The 20,563-nt window shown below is 37.9% G+C and overlaps 1 protein-coding gene across 1 annotated transcript; it reads left to right on the top strand.

The window, feature by feature from the left end:
- The first annotated feature begins 682 nt into the window (after positions 1-682).
- Positions 683-2,698, top strand: LOC143632326 (uncharacterized). The gene is made up of 2 exons (XM_077100877.1): positions 683-1,524; positions 2,109-2,698. The coding sequence occupies exons 1-2, from the start codon at positions 683-685 to the stop codon at positions 2,533-2,535; spliced, it is 1,269 nt and encodes a 422-aa protein (XP_076956992.1). The 3' UTR covers positions 2,536-2,698.
- Positions 2,699-20,563: the final 17,865 nt, after the last annotated feature.

Here is a 20,563-nt window from a genome sequence, read left to right as displayed (position 1 = left end):
TCTTATCCTGTCGTGTCTGACATGTTATGGCAACCTTATCAAAAAACAGAAGTCCCAATGTGGAACCACGCATGCATGTCGCGAAGCATTAACTCACTCGTCACGGCATGTTGAAACTTAAATTAACAAAACTTAGACCAAAACGTAAAGCACTATTATAGAATCAATAACAAAAAAATTGCTTTAATGACCTTATTCGTCTATGCTTAGTTAACTTATACATTATCGTCTACAACTTCGTTCCGATTAAAACGTACATCCAAACATAGATAGATTGAAGCATGTCGTAATTGTTTTCTCGAATGTATAAAAGAAAATATTCTAAAAGTAGTTTTGAGAAAATTAAAATATACTCAAAATTAATTAAAAAAAGTAAATAAATATTTAAAGTTAGAGTAAAAAGAGTTAGCATAAACTTGAGAATAAAGATAAGAATATATATTCTTTAATTATATATAAAAAACTTGAGAACAAAGATAAGAATATAAAAACTTGAGAACAAAGATAAGAATGTATACATTGCATGACACTATAAAGTTTCTTGTGCATACAAATGGTAGCTTATAATCATCTATTCATAATTCATCTCTTTTATCCTCGATTTGCCGTCTTTCCATTTCTCATCTCATTTTCAAAAAACATTTGCTTTTGTGTTAGGTTTTTTATACATAAAAAATTATAAATGTTCAACCACGAACATCCACTAGATCTCATAGACTTGTGGGCAGAGCAACTGCAACATGAAGAAGAGTATGACGAAGAGGAGGATGAGAATCTGGATTTAACTGCACAACAAAATTTCCAGTGTTTTTGTGACATATGTGACAAAAATATCGAATGGGTTCATAGGTATTATTACAAATGTAGCCAATGTAATTATGTCTCCCATAAGTTTTGTGCAGAGCTTCCGGAAACATTGGAAGACATTTGTCACGTTGGTCATACCATGTGCGGCACCGATGTTTTGGTTAGCGGTAGGTATTGGGAGTGTAGTATTTGTGGCCGTGAATCTGGTTGGTACATAAAACTTCGTTATTATTGCTCTTTATGTTACTTTAACGTTGATATAGATTGTATTACGAAAATGCTACGAACAAATATTATCCATCATCCTAGCCACAAACACCCGTTAGTTTACATCAACAAAGAAATTTTATGCATGTGTGATGCATGTGGGAAGGAACACAAAGGGATTTTCTATCATTGTCCCAAATGTGCTTACTCTTTCATACATAGTCATTGTGCTTTTCTACCGAAACAATTACATATCCAACATACAACAAATGATTTTTTCTCCCATATTCATCCGCTCTCCCTTGCTTATTCTTTTCCATACGCAGATCAAAAATCTAAATTTTTCCCACTGTGTAGGGTATGCAATAAAAAATTTACTAATCAAAATCTTTGGATTTATAAATGCGAAAAGTGCATATACTATACCCACCTAGATTGCGCAACATCAAGAAATGAGCCATTCATGTCCATACTTACATCTCCAGGTACCTTGCTAGATCTACATAATATGTTTTTAGTGGTTCTCCATTTATTTATTAACTAGTGCGCACTCTTTTTCATCAGGTACATGTAAAACCATTAAAAATTATGAAGATGCTCAACATCCTGAACTTCTTTATCTCCCGTTTCCCGATCCATCTTAGCATACTAAAACACTTGTTTTTCAAGGAAAATGAATGTAGCGCGTTAGAGGTTACTAAAAAACATATTTGTCATCAACATCCACTAATTCTTCAGGATACCCGATGCACTGATATCACAAGCCCTACCTATTCAAGAATAAAATCAATATCCTACCATGACCCTATGAAAAAGAATGAACTTTTGTGCGATGGATGTGTGAGACCGATTACGACTAGGCCAGTTTACGTGTGTGCTAATGAAGACTGGCATTGTAACTTTGTGCTCCATGAGTGGTGTACTCGCCTGCCTACTGAACTAAAAGACCACCCTGGTCACCCACATCATACCCTAGTTTTCCATTCAAGAATCCCGGGTAAGTTTTTCGGAGTATTCTATTGTAGTATATGTCGCTTACCTTGCAACGGATTTGTCTACCATTGTAAGGAATGCTGGTATTATATTGATGTTAGTTGTGCCTTCTTACCTAAAGAAATCACTCATGCCTCTCATCCAAATCACCTCCTTTCAAGAGTTCAAGACATGAACCACAGCCTCTGTAGAATGTGCGCGTATGGATCTGGTTTAAGTAAGTTTGCATTCAGTTGTCATAGTTGTGATGATTTTCATCTACACACGAGTTGTGCTTTGTTAGTACCCGAGACAACTATGCACAAGTGTGACAAGCATCCTATGAAGTTGAGATACTACCCCGTTGAGAATCATAAGAGTGAATACTTTTGTGAAATTTGCGAGGGGGAATTTGATCCTAATTATCCATTCTATCATTGTGATGAGTGTATGCAGTCTGTCCAGCTTGTGCTCCGTCAATACTTCAGTATGAAACACATGCGAATGCCTCCTGGGGTAGCAGTAGCAGAGCCATTCATAGGTTTGTAAATGTGAAATTTGGGGGAACATATAACAATAATAAAGTGCGTCCACACCCCCTTTCATTCCGTCAAGGGATTGCAAGAGATGGTGAATGTGACAGTTGTAGTAGTAGAAACCAATACTGGATGATCTTTAAGTGTTTATATTGTAAGTTTGCAATTCATTACCACTGTCTAGCACGTAAGCTTGAGTGAATAACATATTGTATATGATTGGTTGTTTTTCTGTTATGTATTCCCTTCTTTATTTATGAAAAGAAATTGTGTAAGCAAACCAAATTTAGTTAATGCATCATGTCCTCACATTTGTAAGTCAGTGTTGCTTAAGTTAATTATTTCGAATTTTAAGTACCATAAGTGTTGAATTACATAGACAATATAAAACCCACTGGCGAGCTACTTGAGATCGGTTCTAATCGAGTCAACGATCCCGAGCCTAAAAGTAAGCTCGTTTAATAAGCGAGCCCGGTCCGGAGCTTCACTTATCGAGCTCAAGCCGCATTCTTCGACGGAGAGTCATGTCGTCCAACACCGACCAGACTATGTTGTGTTAATCAGGCCTACGCTGGCTTCAGAGTTTGGCTTGAACGTTCATCCGAAAAACATATTGTCGGCAACTACTTGACATTTGTTGTGCCACCACAAGAGCAAAACTCTCTGGCACAACACACGGTTGGACAATTGTTATTATTATTATTATTATTACTAGGTTAAAACCCGTGTAAACACGGTTAGTAAAATAGTATAACTAAAAAATATTAATAATACAGATGATAATTATGATTGTAATAGTTATGATGTTTTATTTGAACAATAGATATTAAATTTTTAAAAATAAAAGCAACAAATTAATATGTACTTTATACAAAGTATAAATCTAACTATCTATATAATTGTCTACCATAAAATCCTACGTGTCGCTCTCACATCACTCCCCACCCTTTTTAGAGCCACCAAATTACTTGATTTATAAATAGAGACTTCTCACTGATTTAACCCGGTTTGACCCATATAACTCACACGGGTCATAACATATCAAAAACTCTCAATTTACTCATCTAATTCCTTTTCACGGGCATGAGTGTTCTAATGGAGATTATATTCTCTCAAGCCAAAATTCATTCCTTTTTTTCCGTTCCATTCTTAACAATACTATTGAACACTCATCTATCCTCTCAAACCCTAACTCCATTCCATTCAATATCGTCTGATTCTCTTCTAACCATTTTATCCTATTAGGGCTAAAGCTTGGTGTCAGATCTGAAACTCTTAATAATATCTGTAAGTTATTCACGATTCGTGTTTTTGTATGTTGTTCAATTTCATCTACTTGGATTATCAAATCGGGAATTAGGAAAGTCTAAATTGAAGACTGATAACCTAATTTTCTTAATTCGAGTCTTAATTTTTTAAATTGTTAAATTCTCCTTTAGAATACGTGAAGTTCTATCTAGCGTGCATGCATTAGGGTTAATGGTATTGCAGGTGTGTTCATTGGTCAAATTTTAGGGGTTTTTTGGATTAGGTTTTACCAGTTTATGCATGTGTAGTGATATAAAGTAATAAGAATTAAGAAATTGGAAAAGATTATTGTCACCAACATGATTATCTGAATTTGTTACATAATTTCATGATTACACTCTTCAAATGCTATGATTAGGGCTTTAAACGAACCAAATCGTTAGCGGGAGTTTGTTTTATGTTCGTTTAATAAACTAACAAACATGAACAAGAAATGTCGTTCGATTAACTATATGAATGACACTAACAGAGATACATGATTTGTGTGTCTTGAACATAGTGACATGCCTAAACGAAGACAAACTTAAATGAGCTTTCTCGCATTGGTGCTTTGGGTATCTTCTTGGCTCTTATAGAGTTTATGGTTTTCTTCTCTTATAATCATATGTGAACTAAAATATAGAAATAAATCTGGAGAGAATGGTATATAAGATTATTTATAATTCCATATCTCCAATAAAATGGCAAGTTACATTCCTACTGCTCATTTTTTATCTAACATTTTTCTATTTGCAGAATGAGATATATTTATGCCATATCAAACTTCGTCACTTAAAAAGGAGACTGGAACTCTGGAAGTATTGTAAGGCAACACTACTCTGCTCAGGACTTTGTCAAGCAATATATTTAGGAACTTCCTAAATAATAAAAAGATTAAAGAGCGTCATGTCTTGATGGTTTAAGAAAATTTGTAACACTGCAGGTAAAATTGTTAAAAAAATATATATTTGTTGCACAACAATTTTGACTTAATGTTTCACCTTCTAATACATATAAGCTACGATTTAGTAACTAAAGATATTATTCAACAATGGACGTACCCGTTCGTTGTGACATCTGCCCTGATCCGACCCGACCCAGGTACCCGTTTCTCTGACCCGATCTCTTTCTTTTATGATTTAATATTTATTTATACTTATATTTTACTTTTAATAATAATATAAATTTCCTTCCCGCCTCTTTCTCTCTCTTTCTTTCCGCCGTCCCCTCCCTCTTCCTTCTCTCATTCCGCCTTCTTTTCCCTCTTGTCGCCGTCCCGCCCTTAAGCCTTGTTTCCCTCAACTCTTTGCTTGTCCTTTGGTTCTTCCCGCCTAAGGATGTCTGCAGCTCCACGCGCCAGACTCCTTACATGGAAGCCTGCGTGAAGACATCTTGTTCCTGCGATGTGTGAAGAGAACTCTTCTCGCAGCACGCTAAGAATGCATGTTCTTCCCGCAATGCGCTAAGAATGTATGTTCTTCCCGCGATGCGCTTAGAATTCTAGTTCACGCAGCACGCTAAGGATGTGATTCTTCCCGCAGTGCGCTAGGGATTGTTGTGCCAGCCTTCGCGCTCGCGCACTCAGCCTTCCCGCGCTTAACCCTTGTATCTTCTGTTTAAATCTAGCCGTTTGCTTTTGTGTTGTCTTATCTTTTGAGCCGTTGACCTAACCCATCTAATGTCTGAATAGTTACTTTCGGCGCAGCATGCGCACCAACCCCATTGGTTGACAGATAAAGTGACTGACATAATCTTTTGAGATCTGCTTTTGCCATGCTTGACCAGTACCTTTATCTGACCCGCCCATGCTTTTTACTGTTCCCTGACAGCTTTATCTTGCCCCCTGCAGCTGCCATATCTTTTGATATCTTTACTTTTCAGAACTTTTTACCGTTGATATCTTTTCTTTTACTTTTTGAGATCTTTTCCCCTTTTTCTAGGGTTTGTGTCTCCTAGGGTTTTCCTATAAATAATAATAATATTTTCATAACACATCACACACAAACACTTAATCTCTCCTGTTCTCTTGCTCCTTGCTCTCTCTGCCGTCTTCCTCTCCTGCCTCCGTCTTCCTCCCTGTTCTTCCCTGCTTTTCCGGTAATATATATATATTATATATAATAATTTACTTATTAATTATCCTAACTTATAATCAAGACTTAAAACAGATCATTAAAACAATAATCTTATTTATAGGTTAACTTGTGCTTGTTTAAAGTTGGTTCTTGCTTTATCTTACACCGCATCGTTTATCAAGTGAGTTATCTCGTATCAAATCCCTTTTTATTTTTGCTTTGGGATGTTCATGTGTTCATACAAAACTTGAGTCTTAAACTGTTTATGAACTTTAGTCGCGCAGTATCCCATGTGTTGAGGACGTAGACTTGGCTGTTTATTTGTATGTGTGGATCATTAACCGTCTTGTCGGTCTATTCCGCAGTTTTCATGGTACCATTAGATGAACACGGGAGAACATTCGTTTATGATTTTCTCTTTTGTTACACTTGCACAGTTAGTCTTGTTTGTGAGCTCAATTGTGAGCACTGGCAGTCTTGTCTCTTAGAGTTGGTCCCGATCAGATTACACCCTTGTTGAAAACCAGACATACACATGTTGCGCGCAGATTTATTGTTATCTATGTATTGTATTAAACTTGATTCCTCACCAACACGCAAGTGTTTGACGTTTATTTTAACACATGTTCAGGTTTGCAGTAGCTGTTTTGGAGCTTGTGGACACGTAGGACGTTTTTACTTTTGGACCTAGAATTAAAATGTATCAGGACAAGTTAATGATGTTTGAATGTTATAATTTATAATATATTGATTTATGTTTGATTTATGTTCTATATTTTCCCCGCTGCGCGTGCGCGATAAAATGTGTATTAATAAATAGACACCAATAGTGTCGCGAGTAATGAAGCAATATGTGGCGCCCCGATGTATAATCCGCCTTTGGTCGGGGTGTTACAGATTGGTATCAGAGCTCGTTGACTTTAGGATAGGTGGTTAGACGTAACGGCCTAGAATACCTAAGAGTCCCTTCTCGCGCATGAGAGAAATCTCATGTTTGCGCGCTTATTGTTAATTACTCGTTATTTATGAATATGCTCGCACTTGCGCAGTATATGATTTTATGTTTTATTTCGCGATATTTCGATTTTGGTTGAATTTCGATTTTTATTGATTTTACTTACATATTCGTTTGTGGGATTTGAAAATCCGAAAAGTCATGGTGATACATGAATAGTTGATTTTCAATTTCCATTTACGATTATGTTCTGAGGTTGGAGACTTGAAAAGTCATGGTGATACATGAATTGTCAACCTCCAATACTCATTTTTTGTATATTTTATATTGAAGATTGGAAAGTCATGGTGATACATGAATCGTCAATCTCCAATACTCGTTTACTCGTATATTTTAAATTGGGAATTCGGAAAGTCATGGTGATACATGAATTGTCGATTTCTGATTCGAATTTGTTACCTTTATTAAGTCTGCATTTTGGGTCATTTATTTTACTTTAACTTTTGATAGCATCTAACTCCGTGAAACCAAGCTTTATAAAGTTATACTTTGCGATAAAACCAAGATATTAACTAAAATTAAAACTTTTATAGAATGCCTCCGCTATCTCGCCGATTTCAGAGAAGAGAAGCCTCGCGCATGCGTAGACAGCAACGTTCCCAGGAAATGGCCGCCGCAATAGCCCAAGCTTTGAGCCAAAACAATACCAACACCTCGAGTTATAACATTAAGTCCTTTAATGCGGGTAACCCTCCAAAGTTCACAGGTCTCGAAGGAGCCACCGTGATGCTCCAGTGGCTCGAGAAGATAGAAAACACTTTCCTTCACACCCAATGCCCCTCAGAAAGACGAACCCTATATGCTTCCAGTGTCCTGGAATCCAGAGCGCTTACATGGTGGAATGGAGTAGCTCATGCGCGTGGCGCAGAGGCTGCTTCTAGCATGACATGGGAGGAATTCAAGGAAATTCTTACGCGAGAATTCTGCCCTCCCAACGAAGTTAAGCGCCTGGAGGAAGAATTCTGGAACTTGAAGCAATACAGCGGTGAAGCGCGCGAGTACGCGACGCGCTTCCACGAGCTAAGCTTACTGGTCCCTCACCTTGTTACCCCTTCACGCCGAGCCATCGAGAAATTCCTTGGGGGTCTCCCCATGGAAATTCAAGATTCTGTATGGGCCAGAAACCCAGTTACCCTCTCTGACGCCATCGAGTTGGCCGCTGTGCTTAGCGACAACCATGTCAGAGCAGGAACCCTGTTCCTGCGGGGAACTGAGAAGACCAAAACCACCAAAACTGTCCCTGAACCCGCAGAAACCAAACCAGAACCCTCAAACCGTAACAACCTCAAGCGCAGGCGCAAGGCCTATGCGCTTACCAACCCGCCCATTGTCCGGCAACCCGCATACCAACCCCCAGTTTACGCGCCTAACCCACTGTCAACCTACCCAGCACCTCCTGCAGTCCATAACTATGCCTTAACCAATCCAGCACTCCCTGCCCCGCCAACTAAGAAACCTTACACAGGAAACCATCCCTTTTGCCCAACCTGTAGATTTCACCACCCAACCCAAACCCCGTGTCGACTTTGTAACCGATGTGGCCGTACTGGTCACACTGCTGAGAACTGTAGAGTCCTTCTCGCCAATCCAATTGCGCCAACACCACCAGTCTACCCGCAGAATCCACAACCAACCTACCAAAACCCACGACCCAGATCGTGCTTTAACTGCGGTGATCCCAGTCATTTCCGGAACGCGTGCCCGAGACTGCAAGTGCAAATCACACAAGCGAATCCGGTGAACCAGATTTCGAACCAAGTGACGCGTGGACGAGCTTTTAACATAACCGCGCACCAAGCGCAAGCGAATAATGACGTAGTTAATGGTACATTTTTACTTAACGGATTTTATGCTTCTGTACTTTTTGATACTGGCGCCGATCGAAGCTTTATCTCTCGCGCCTTCGAGCAGAAGCTTGCGCGACCGCGCAACGATTTAAAAGAAGATTTTTCAGTTGAATTGGCTAATGGTGAAATTATTTTAATTAACTCAGTGATTAAAGATTGTACGCTTAATCTTAACGAAAACGATTTTCTGATCGACCTCATCCCTATGCCTCTTGGAAGCTTTGATGTTATTATTGGTATGGACTGGCTCTCGCATAATCGCGCCGAAGTTATTTGCGCCAAGAAATTGATTCGCCTACCTCGAGAAAATGGTGATCTTTACATTTACGGCGAAAAACCCTCCAGTGGTCTTAAACTTATGTCTTGCGCCGAAGCCCAAAGACTCATGCGGAAGAAGTGTATTGCATTTCTAGCCCATGTGGTTAAACCTGTTGAAGAGAAGAAGCTTCGCGATATCCCTGTTGTGCGTGATTTCCCTGAAGTTTTTCCTGATGATCTTCCTGGTATCCCTCCCGCTCGTGAAGTCGAGTTCCGTATTGATCTTGTCCCTGGTGCTTCCCCCGTAGCTAAATCTCCTTATCGTCTTGCACCCGCTGAGATGCAAGAATTGGCCAGCCAACTTCAAGAGTTGACTGCTAAAGGATTCATTCGCCCTAGCTCTTCGCCCTGGGGTGCTCCGGTGTTGTTCGTTAAAAAGAAAGATGGATCGTTTCGCATGTGCATTGATTACCGCGAGTTGAACAAACTCACCATTAAAAACCGGTATCCCTTACCGCGTATTGACGACCTCTTTGATCAACTCCAAGGTGCCTCTTGTTTCTCGAAGATCGATCTCCGCTCTGGCTATCACCAGTTGCGCATCCGCGATGAAGATGTTCCGAAAACTGCTTTTCGAACTCGTTATGGCCATTTTGAATTCTTGGTCATGTCCTTCGGTCTAACCAACGCACCCGCCGTTTTCATGGATCTTATGAATCGGGTGTGTAGGCCTTTCTTGGATAAATTCGTGATCGTGTTTATCGATGATGTTCTGGTGTATTCTAAGACCAAGGCCGAGCATGAGCAACATCTCCGATTGGTATTGCAAAAGCTTAGAGCCGAGCAGCTCTTTGCCAAGCTCTCCAAGTGTGAATTTTGGTCTGATGAAGTACAGTTTCTTGGTCATGTTGTAAACAAGATGGGTATTCATGTCGACCCATCCAAGATTGAAGCAATCAAGAACTGGATTACGCCATCCTCTCCTTCTGAGATCCGTTCCTTTCTAGGCTTAGCTGGTTATTACCGGCGCTTTATTTCGAACTTCTCGAAGATCGCTTTGCCTTTAACAGCTCTGACGCACAAAGGTAAACCGTATATTTGGGGCTCGAAGCAAGAAGAAGCCTTTCTGACGCTCAAGCGTTTGTTGTGTGAAGCTCCTGTTCTTGCGCTACCCGAGGGTAATGATGATTTTGTCGTGTATTGCGATGCATCCAACCAAGGTCTCGGTTGTGTTCTTATGCAACGAGGCAAGGTTATCGCTTACGCATCAAGGCAACTTAAGGTTCATGAAAAGAATTATACAACTCACGACCTCGAGCTTGGTGCAGTTGTTTTTGCCTTGAAGATCTGGAGACACTACCTTTATGGTACTAAGTGTATCCTCTACACTGACCATAAAAGCCTTCAGCATATCTTTGATCAAAAGGAACTTAACATGAGGCAACGCCGATGGAACGAACTCATCAGCGATTACGATTGTGAGATCCGGTATCATCCTGGTAAGGCTAATGTGGTAGCCGATGCGCTCAGCCGATAACCCTGCCAACTTAACTGTATCTTGCCGCGCACCCAGCTTCACTTCGCGCCGATTCAAAGCAACCTTGAATCGCGTATTCGTGACGCGCAGTGCGCATCCATCAGTAATGGTAACCTTCGCGCCGAGTTAGCGTGTGGCGCGGAAGCACTCTTTGTCCCTAATCTGAGTGGAATTCTCTGCTATCTCAGTCGCATCTGGATCCCTTGTGATGAGAATCTTCGCGCTGATATCCTGAGTGAAGCGCACAAATCTCGGTATTCTATTCATCCCGGCGCTGATAAGATGTACAAGGATTTGCGCATAACTTATTGGTGGCCCGGTATGAAAAAGGATATTGCTGTGTTCGTAGCTAAGTGCCTGACTTGTTCTAAAGTTAAAGCTGAACACCAACGCCCATCTGGTTTGCTCGAACAACCAGAAATTCCTACGTGGAAATGGGAAGGTATAGCGATGGACTTTATTACCAAGTTACCTTTGACAGCAAGCAAACATGATAGCATCTGGGTAATAGTGGATCGATTGACTAAATCTGCTCACTTTCTGCCCATTCGTGAAAACTACCGTGTTGAGCATCTCGCGCAGCTTTATGTCAAGGAAATTGTCTGCCGCCATGGTACTCCTTTGAGCATCATATCCGATCGCGATGGCCGTTTTATATCTCGCTTTTGGAAATCTCTCCAATCTGCGCTAGGAACTCGCTTGGACATGAGTACTGCATATCATCCTCAGACTGACGGACAGTCTGAGCGAACTATTCAAACTCTTGAGGATATGCTCCGATCTTGTGTTCTTGATTTTGGAGGTAATTGGGATTCACACCTGCCTTTGATCGAGTTTTCTTATAACAACAGCTATCATTCCAGTATCGGTATGGCCCCATTTGAAGCACTTTACGGTCGTAAATGCCGCTCCCCGATTTGTTGGAGCGAAGTGGGTGAAACTCAAATCACAGGACCCGAACTTGTTCAAGAGACAACCGATAAAATCGCCAAGATCCGTGATCATTTGCTGACTGCCAGAAGCCGACAGAAGAGTTACGCAGATCGTAGGCGAAAGCCTCTCGAATTTCAAGTTGGTGATCTTGTTCTCCTCAAAGTGTCGCCTTGGAAAGGTGTTGTCCGCTTTGGGAAGAAGGGTAAGCTTGCTCCTCGTTATGTTGGTCCATTCAAGATTCTCGCGCGTGTGGGAAAAGTTGCCTATAGACTTGACCTGCCGCCCGCGCTCAGTAATGTGCATCCAACGTTCCATGTATCCAATCTCAAGAAGTGTTTAGCTGACGAGAACCTTCACATTCCACTTGATGAAGTCCAAGTTGATGAATCTATGCATTTCGTTGAGAAGCCTGTTGAGATTATGGATCGCGAGGTTAAGCAAACCAAGCGCAGTCGTATCCCTATCGTGAAAGTTCGTTGGGAGTCCAAGCGCGGAGCCGAGTTTACATGGGAAAGGGAAGATCAAATGAAGATCAAGTACCCGCACCTGTTCTCTGCGCAACCTACTTCGAGATAAATTTCGGGACGAAATTTCTTAAAGTAGGGGAGACTGTGACATCTGCCCTGATCCGACCCGACCCAGGTACCCGTTTCTCTGACCCGATCTCTTTCTTTTATGATTTAATATTTATTTATACTTATATTTTACTTTTAATAATAATATAAATTTCCTTCCCGCCTCTTTCTCTCTCTTTCTTTCCGCCGTCCCCTCCCTCTTCCTTCTCTCATTCCGCCTTCTTTTCCCTCTTGTCGCCGTCCCGCCCTTAAGCCTTGTTTCCCTCAACTATTTGCTTGTCCTTTGGTTCTTCCCGCCTAAGGATGTCTGCAGCTCCACGCGCCAGACTCCTTACATGGAAGCCTGCGTGAAGACATCTTGTTCCTGCGATGTGTGAAGAGAACTCTTCTCGCAGCACGCTAAGAATGCATGTTCTTCCCGCAATGCGCTAAGAATGTATGTTCTTCCCGCGATGCGCTTAGAATTCTAGTTCACGCAGCACGCTAAGGATGTGATTCTTCCCGCAGTGCGCTAGGGATTGTTGTGCCAGCCTTCGCGCTCGCGCACTCAGCCTTCCCGCGCTTAACCCTTGTATCTTCTGTTTAAATCTAGCCGTTTGCTTTTGTGTTGTCTTATCTTTTGAGCCGTTGACCTAACCCATCTAATGTCTGAATAGTTACTTTCGGCGCAGCATGCGCACCAACCCCATTGGTTGACAGATAAAGTGACTGACATAATCTTTTGAGATCTGCTTTTGCCATGCTTGACCAGTACCTTTATCTGACCCGCCCATGCTTTTTACTGTTCCCTGACAGCTTTATCTTGCCCCCTGCAGCTGCCATATCTTTTGATATCTTTACTTTTCAGAACTTTTTACCGTTGATATCTTTTCTTTTACTTTTTGAGATCTTTTCCCCTTTTTCTAGGGTTTGTGTCTCCTAGGGTTTTCCTATAAATAATAATAATATTTTCATAACACATCACACACAAACACTTAATCTCTCCTGTTCTCTTGCTCCTTGCTCTCTCTGCCGTCTTCCTCTCCTGCCTCCGTCTTCCTCCCTGTTCTTCCCTGCTTTTCCGGTAATATATATATATTATATATAATAATTTACTTATTAATTATCCTAACTTATAATCAAGACTTAAAACAGATCATTAAAACAATAATCTTATTTATAGGTTAACTTGTGCTTGTTTAAAGTTGGTTCTTGCTTTATCTTACACCGCATCGTTTATCAAGTGAGTTATCTCGTATCAAATCCCTTTTTATTTTTGCTTTGGGATGTTCATGTGTTCATACAAAACTTGAGTCTTAAACTGTTTATGAACTTTAGTCGCGCAGTATCCCATGTGTTGAGGACGTAGACTTGGCTGTTTATTTGTATGTGTGGATCATTAACCGTCTTGTCGGTCTATTCCGCAGTTTTCATGGTACCATTAGATGAACACGGGAGAACATTCGTTTATGATTTTCTCTTTTGTTACACTTGCACAGTTAGTCTTGTTTGTGAGCTCAATTGTGAGCACTGGCAGTCTTGTCTCTTAGAGTTGGTCCCGATCAGATTACACCCTTGTTGAAAACCAGACATACACATGTTGCGCGCAGATTTATTGTTATCTATGTATTGTATTAAACTTGATTCCTCACCAACACGCAAGTGTTTGACGTTTATTTTAATACATGTTCAGGTTTGCAGTAGCTGTTTTGGAGCTTGTGGACACGTAGGACGTTTTTACTTTTGGACCTAGAATTAAAATGTATCAGGACAAGTTAATGATGTTTGAATGTTATAATTTATAATATATTGATTTATGTTTGATTTATGTTCTATATTTTCCCCGCTGCGCGGTGCGCGATAAAATGTGTATTAATAAATATTGACACCAATAGTGTCGCGAGTAATGAAGCAATATGTGGCGCCCCGATGTATAATCCGCCTTTGGTCGGGGTGTTACATTCGTGCCCGATGTCATGTTGTCATCGAACGAAACATGATTTATTGAGCCTCCAGAATATCGCAATCGTGTATGAATGAAATCGGCCCGTTTACGTGTATTGGGAAAGGAAGTAGTATTAGAAGTAAAACATATTGTGATTTCGGTTATCGTTGATGGGTCTAAAATTGGGTGTAACGTGTCGATTGATATATTTGGAATAACGTTACAAATGAAGACGGGTGCGCTTTAAAGCCGTCGATATTATGTGATGGGGTTGTTATGAAACCCGGGTCGATTCTTGAACCAGGGGGTACCTTGATTTGTCAATAATATGTGCAACACAGCCTTAGCTTCTTCTCGCTCTGCTAATAACACAGTTGGTCACTTGGAGGCACGTTTACTAAGCTTACCGTCCCATTTATCAAGATTCAAAATTTCAGAATATTAACAGTTAAACTTTGGACCAAAAAAGGACAAGATTTAATTATAATGAACTTTTAGTTTCTTACTGCTTTCTGCCCGTTAGAAAAAGAGCCTCTAAGGGAAAGAAAATTGGGTCCTGAATTCATAAGAACTATGATTGGTGTTGATAAACAGAAATAAACACTTTGAAAATTCTAAATATGTGATTGTTTAGAAAATTGTGAAGTTACTAACATGTCCATAGCTTTCAGGATCGGTAAATGGAACCACTCTGAATTTTGTTTGTCTAGCTGAGATGCGTGAACACTTGATCTCGGTTATCAGCCAACCCTCATGGCTACTCGTACTTGACTTAGCTCTCAAGGCAGTCATTGGAGGGCTTTTCATATTTTCAAACCTTAAATTTTTTTTAGATCAATTTGATGATACTTACAAAGATTGGTTTATTGTATTGCACACTTACAAAGTTCCGATTCTTCTCAATTAGAAGCCACTTTGCAATTTGAAAATGAAAAAAGTGTAAAAAAAAACATTTTATTAACAATTTGTAAACCACATTAAAGTCGATGCAATTCAACCCAAAATGGGGCATTTTCTCAGGGGATCAATATATGGTTGTATATGTCAAATTGGTTGATTGGTATCTAAAGGTAATAATGATAGGTCAAACAACAAACAACAAATAAAACTATAACTCATTCACAATGTTCAAATCATAAGTCCAATCAACCTATAATCCTAGCTCATCTTTGTCTAAATAATTATTGAAAAAATAATATATATTAATAACAAACAAACCAAAAAACAAATATTAAACCTGTTAAAAATATCATGTACTAAATAATTCTTAGATGATAACTATATACTTTAACTCAAACCCTTAACCCATGTAAGTCAAAAATAAGCTTGTGAGAATAAGTCCATACGAACATAATAGCAATCCATAAATTAAACTTAAACTCTAACTATAAATATACTCATCTCAATCAACTTCAACCACAACCAACTATAAACCTATTAATCTCAATAAAAAGAACCCGAATGTTAAAAAGTATAGTTAACATAACCACGAAATATATACGTATTAAATTAAAAAAAATACTCGGTGGAAAATTAAATAATTAATTTAATAATATATAATTACAAAATGATAACAAAAACCTAAATAATCCGCGTGACACGCGGGCTAAAAACTAGTAATATATAAAATCGCAATTTCATAATTAAGAATTGTTAATCATAACATCAAACCATTATCCTAACTCATAAAATTTTTCAAATGTCAAATGACCAAAAATTATCAACCATGATACAAAAATAAAAAAAACACAAACGTAATTGTTTATACCGATAAAACATTATCGAAACCTCTAAAATAAAAACCAGCATAAATATTGTTTTTAGACTCACCCAATAAATCTATTTTTCCTTCATAGGAATTAATTGATTTTTCTTCACGCCACCAATGCCACATGAAGCATCGTTGCCTTGGCTTTATTAGTTGAATTAACAGCTGCAACATGAACATTTTCAGAAATTTTTTCGAAGTTCATGATGTAAAGTTGGTGAAACACGGTATTAAAACTTGGAATAAAATTGAGTGAAGAAAAACTTAAGAACTTTAATTCAACACTAATTTACCCGAAATTACTACAGTGACAGACAATTTCCTTTGACTCGTGGCCGGCTCAGGTTATGGGGGCTGCGTACGAAATACCCGACGTTACTTAGTGGGTTGTTCCAAAAATAAAAAAGATTAATTCAACATATAAAAACTTAAAAAATATTCATACTTTTGTTTTTGAGTTTAACATCACAAAGCAGATAAACCTTCCACTATCATCATCATCATCATCATCATCATCATCATTCACGATGGTTGGGCGTTTTTTATATGTTGTTTTTACTTTTTTTTTAAATATGTGAAATTTCAACAAGAAAAAAAGTTTTGAGTTGGTGAGTTTAGCCGGGTTTTTTTTGAAAGAAAAAGGTTAGAAAGAATATAAAAAGAACAACGTAACAAATCAATCTCATACTACGATGACACTTCATTTTCTCTTTTAACAAATACCTTGCTTGCGTGCAAGAACACTCACATATTTAGTTAAATATAAATAACTTGCTTGAGTGCAAGAACACTCACATATTTAGTTACGAAGTATTAACTCATGCGTTGAGGCACGTTAAAACGTAAATTAACAAAACTTAGATCAAAACGTAAGACACTATCGCGGAAAAGAATAACCAAAAAAAGCTTTAATGACCTTATTCGTCTATGCTTAGTTAACTTAACTTGTACATTATCAGGCTAACTCCAATCTAAACAAAACTTACTTTGAAAAGTAGATAAATTTAAGAATGTCGTAATGGTTTTCATGGTTTTTTAGTTCACAGTCAGATACAGTTATAAGCAACCTCTAAAGCTGCTAATGCTCTCCGAGTGAGGAGGGAGCGCTATCTTTGCTTCAATATCGAGATCACATCACTCTAGGCAGTCCAGTTACTTCACACTAGCACATCCAAAGAAAGGGCGAAGGCAAGTCGGTTATAAAAGCAAGCAAGAGAAAGAAATATGCAAGTCCCGAGAAGTACTTCTACGGAAAAAAAAAACATATTCTGCCTCCTTAAGCAAGTTAAGGTTCCTATTGCTGCAACCAACCTATAAGTCAACGGTTCTAGCCTCATGAAGTTATTGTGCTTTCCTACCGAAACAATTGCATATCCAAAATAAAACAAACGATTTTTTCTCCCATATTCATCCACTTCCCTTGCTTATTCTTTTCCAAAAGCAGATAAAAAACTAAAATTTTCCCACGGTGTAGGGTATCAATAAAACATTTTCTAATAAGAATCTTTGGATATATAAATGCGAAAAGTGCATGTACTATACCCATCTGGATTGCACAACATCAAGAAAAGAGTCATTCATGTCCATACTTACATCTCCAGGTACGTTGCTAGATCTACATAATATGTTTAGTGGTACTTTATTTATGATTAATTTAATAAAGTGTACTCTTTGTAAATAGGTACAGACAAAATCATCAAAATTTATGAAGATGCTTAACATCCTGATCTTCTTTCATCTCCCCTTTCCAGATCCCTCTTTTAGCATACTAAAACACGTGTTTTTCAAGGAAAATGAATGTAGTGTGTTAAAGGTGACTAAACACATTAGTCATCATCATCCATAACTACACGTTTTCACCATTCAATAATACGTCTCCAGGTATTTATATCTTCGTTGGGGGTATGGACTTAACAAAAGTTGTCGTTTTTATCGGTGAAAGTGGAGACACTTATTATGAAGGATTTGTTGGTGGTGTTCATAAATCCGTTATACTTAAAGGTGTGAGTAATACTAACGACCAATTAATGCCGACAGATTTTACCCACTTTCATACGCCTGACCCAAAGACAGTTCTAACATTATTCAACACCGGATCCGTTTAGTGTCACTAACATTCGCGAGGCATTGGTAAAACTTGGAGTTGTCAAGGGATAAATTATCATTGACGTGCTTTTTTTTTTCTTTTTATGCAACTTTATAGAACTATAAGAACCGGAAAGTGTTGGGTCTTTTTGGGAGTTGTAATGAGTTAATGATCAAATTTTTTGGAATAAAAGCTATAGTTAATGTTTGGATTTTCTTACAATTTATTTTTGGATTTTTTTATTTTGTAGGTTTTACTTATAATTTTTTTTGTGTTTCATTAAGTTGTATTTATTTATATTTTCTTTAACGCTTTTTCAATATTTACTTTTGTTTATGTATTATCTACTCTTTTTTATCATGAGATTTTGAAGTAAAAATCATAAAAAATACGAGTGATAATCATGATAAAGGTCGGATGTTTTTAAATTGTAACTATCATGAAATTTCAACAAGAAAATTTGGATGTTTTTGAAGTGGTATTTTTGTAATCTTATGAAATTTCAACAACAAAAATGATGTACGCAATTTTAGTTTTGAGTTGGTAAATATATCATAATGAGTTTAGCCGTTTAAGAGAGGATATATGGTATTCTTTTCAAAGAAAAAGGTTAAAAATATATAAAAAAGAAGAAAGTAATACCTCCAGCGGTTGAAAATGCAAAACTGCATGCCTTTACTTAATGAATAAGATTTTGTCTTTTCAGCTAGTGAGAGTTTAAATCCTATGAACAAAAACAAAAGTGTAATTTAGGAGTAAAGTCAGAGAGTGCATGAGTTGTTGTTCTCTTAAAAAGTTTTGAATAAAAACGTGTGTGCACGTGGCTGGACGATTGCATAGGATCGAAATGTAAACACACTACGTAAAACACTATGTAAGATTAACCAAATCACAAGTGTAATTTAGGAGTAAAGTTAGTGAGTGCATGAGCTGCAAGTTTTGGATAAAAACGCGTGTGCACGTGGCTGGACGGTTACACGGGAAGCCTTGTCCGAAGGTGTCAGTCGATGTTAATGTCCGGATTTTTTGAAAAAAGTATATAATTTTCCCAACATGTAAAAATACCGGTATTTTTGAAGAGTATATAGTTCTATATATAAATTAAAAACCAAATTTTTACACACTCTAAAAATATTGTTCATCAACCCTTCAATTCTGTCCACACACCTTTGTTTGAACTCGTCTTTTCTACCACAACTTTTCACCCAGTATAGATTAATTAAGCATGTTGGAATGGTTTTCTCGGAATTTTATGAAACATTATATTCTATAAGTTATAAGAGAAAAACAAAATATACTCAAAATTAATTTAATAATAAAATAAAAGGATAAGTTTAAAAAAAGAGTTAGCATAAACTTTTTTTTGGAACAACAGTTAGCATAAAATTGAGAACAAAGATAAGAATATATAGTCATTAATCATTAATTATATAAACTTGAGAATAAAATAATGTTGTATGGTATGTATAATCCTTAATTATATAATCTTGAGAATAAAGATAAGAATTAAACCCCTTTCATCATTGATATTCTGTCTTTCCAATTCTCATCTATATATTTCCGAAAAATATTTGCTTGTGTTAATTTCATCTTCTCATGCTAGTTTTGATATTGAAATATATATCTATATAAATTACAAATGTACAAACACAAACATCCATTATATCTTATAGACCTGTGGTCAAAGCAACCGCAACATGAAGAGTATGAAGAAGAGGACGATGAGAATGTGGTCACAGCAACAGCAATTGCACAACAAAACTTCATGTGTGTTTGTTACATATGTGAGAAAAAAATTGAATGGCTTCATAGGTATTTCTACGCATGCAGAAAATGTTTCTTTAAATACTCCCATAAATTTTGTGCAGAGCTTCCGGAAACATTGGAAGACATTTATCATGTTGGTCATACCATGCGTGTTACCGATCATACTTCTTACCCCATCAGCTCCTTCCAAAGAGGAAGAGGCTGGGGGCATAATCTATGTCAGGATTGGCAGTGTAGTATTTGTAGCTATCGATCTAGGCACCTATCTCGTTATTATTGTTATCGATGTGATTTTAACCTTGATGCAGATTGTGCTACGAAAAGGCTACGAACAAATATCATCCTAGCCACAAACACCCGTTGGTTTGCATCACCAAAAAAATATTATGCGAGTGTGATGCGTGCGGGAAGGAACATAAAGGGATCTTCTATCATTGTCCCATATGTGCTATTCATACATAGTCATTGTGCTTTCTTACCGAAACAATTGCATATCCAACATACAACAAAACAAATTTTCTCCCATATTCATCCGCTCTCCCTTGCTTATTCTTTTCCAAAAGCAGATCAAGAATCTAAATTTTTCCCATGGTGTAGGGTATGCGGTAAAACATTTTCTAATCAAAATCTCTGGATTTATAAATGCGAAAAGTGCCGATACTATACCCATCTGGATTGCGCAACATTAAGAAATAAGCCATTCATGTCCATACTTACATCTCCAGGTATGTAGCTAGACCTACATAATTGTTTAGTGGTTCTTCATTTATGATTGATTAATTAGTGCATACTCGTTTTCATCAGGTACAGACAAAACCGTTAAAAATTATGAAGATGCTCAATATCCTGATCTTCTTCATCTCCCATTTCCCGATCAATCTTATAGCATACTAAAACATGTATTTTTCAAGGAAAATGAATGTAGTGCGTTAGAGGTCACTAAAACACATATTAGTCATCAACATCGAG

The sequence above is a fragment of the Bidens hawaiensis genome, unplaced genomic scaffold, assembly GCF_021521415.1.
Source record: "Bidens hawaiensis isolate Kalapana, Puna unplaced genomic scaffold, B.hawaiensis_p1.1 tig00006387_1, whole genome shotgun sequence".
In the NCBI taxonomy this organism is placed as follows: Eukaryota; Viridiplantae; Streptophyta; class Magnoliopsida; order Asterales; family Asteraceae; genus Bidens; species Bidens hawaiensis.
The sequence above is the reverse complement of the archived record's forward strand: the minus strand, read 5'-3'. Positions and strand labels throughout refer to the sequence as shown.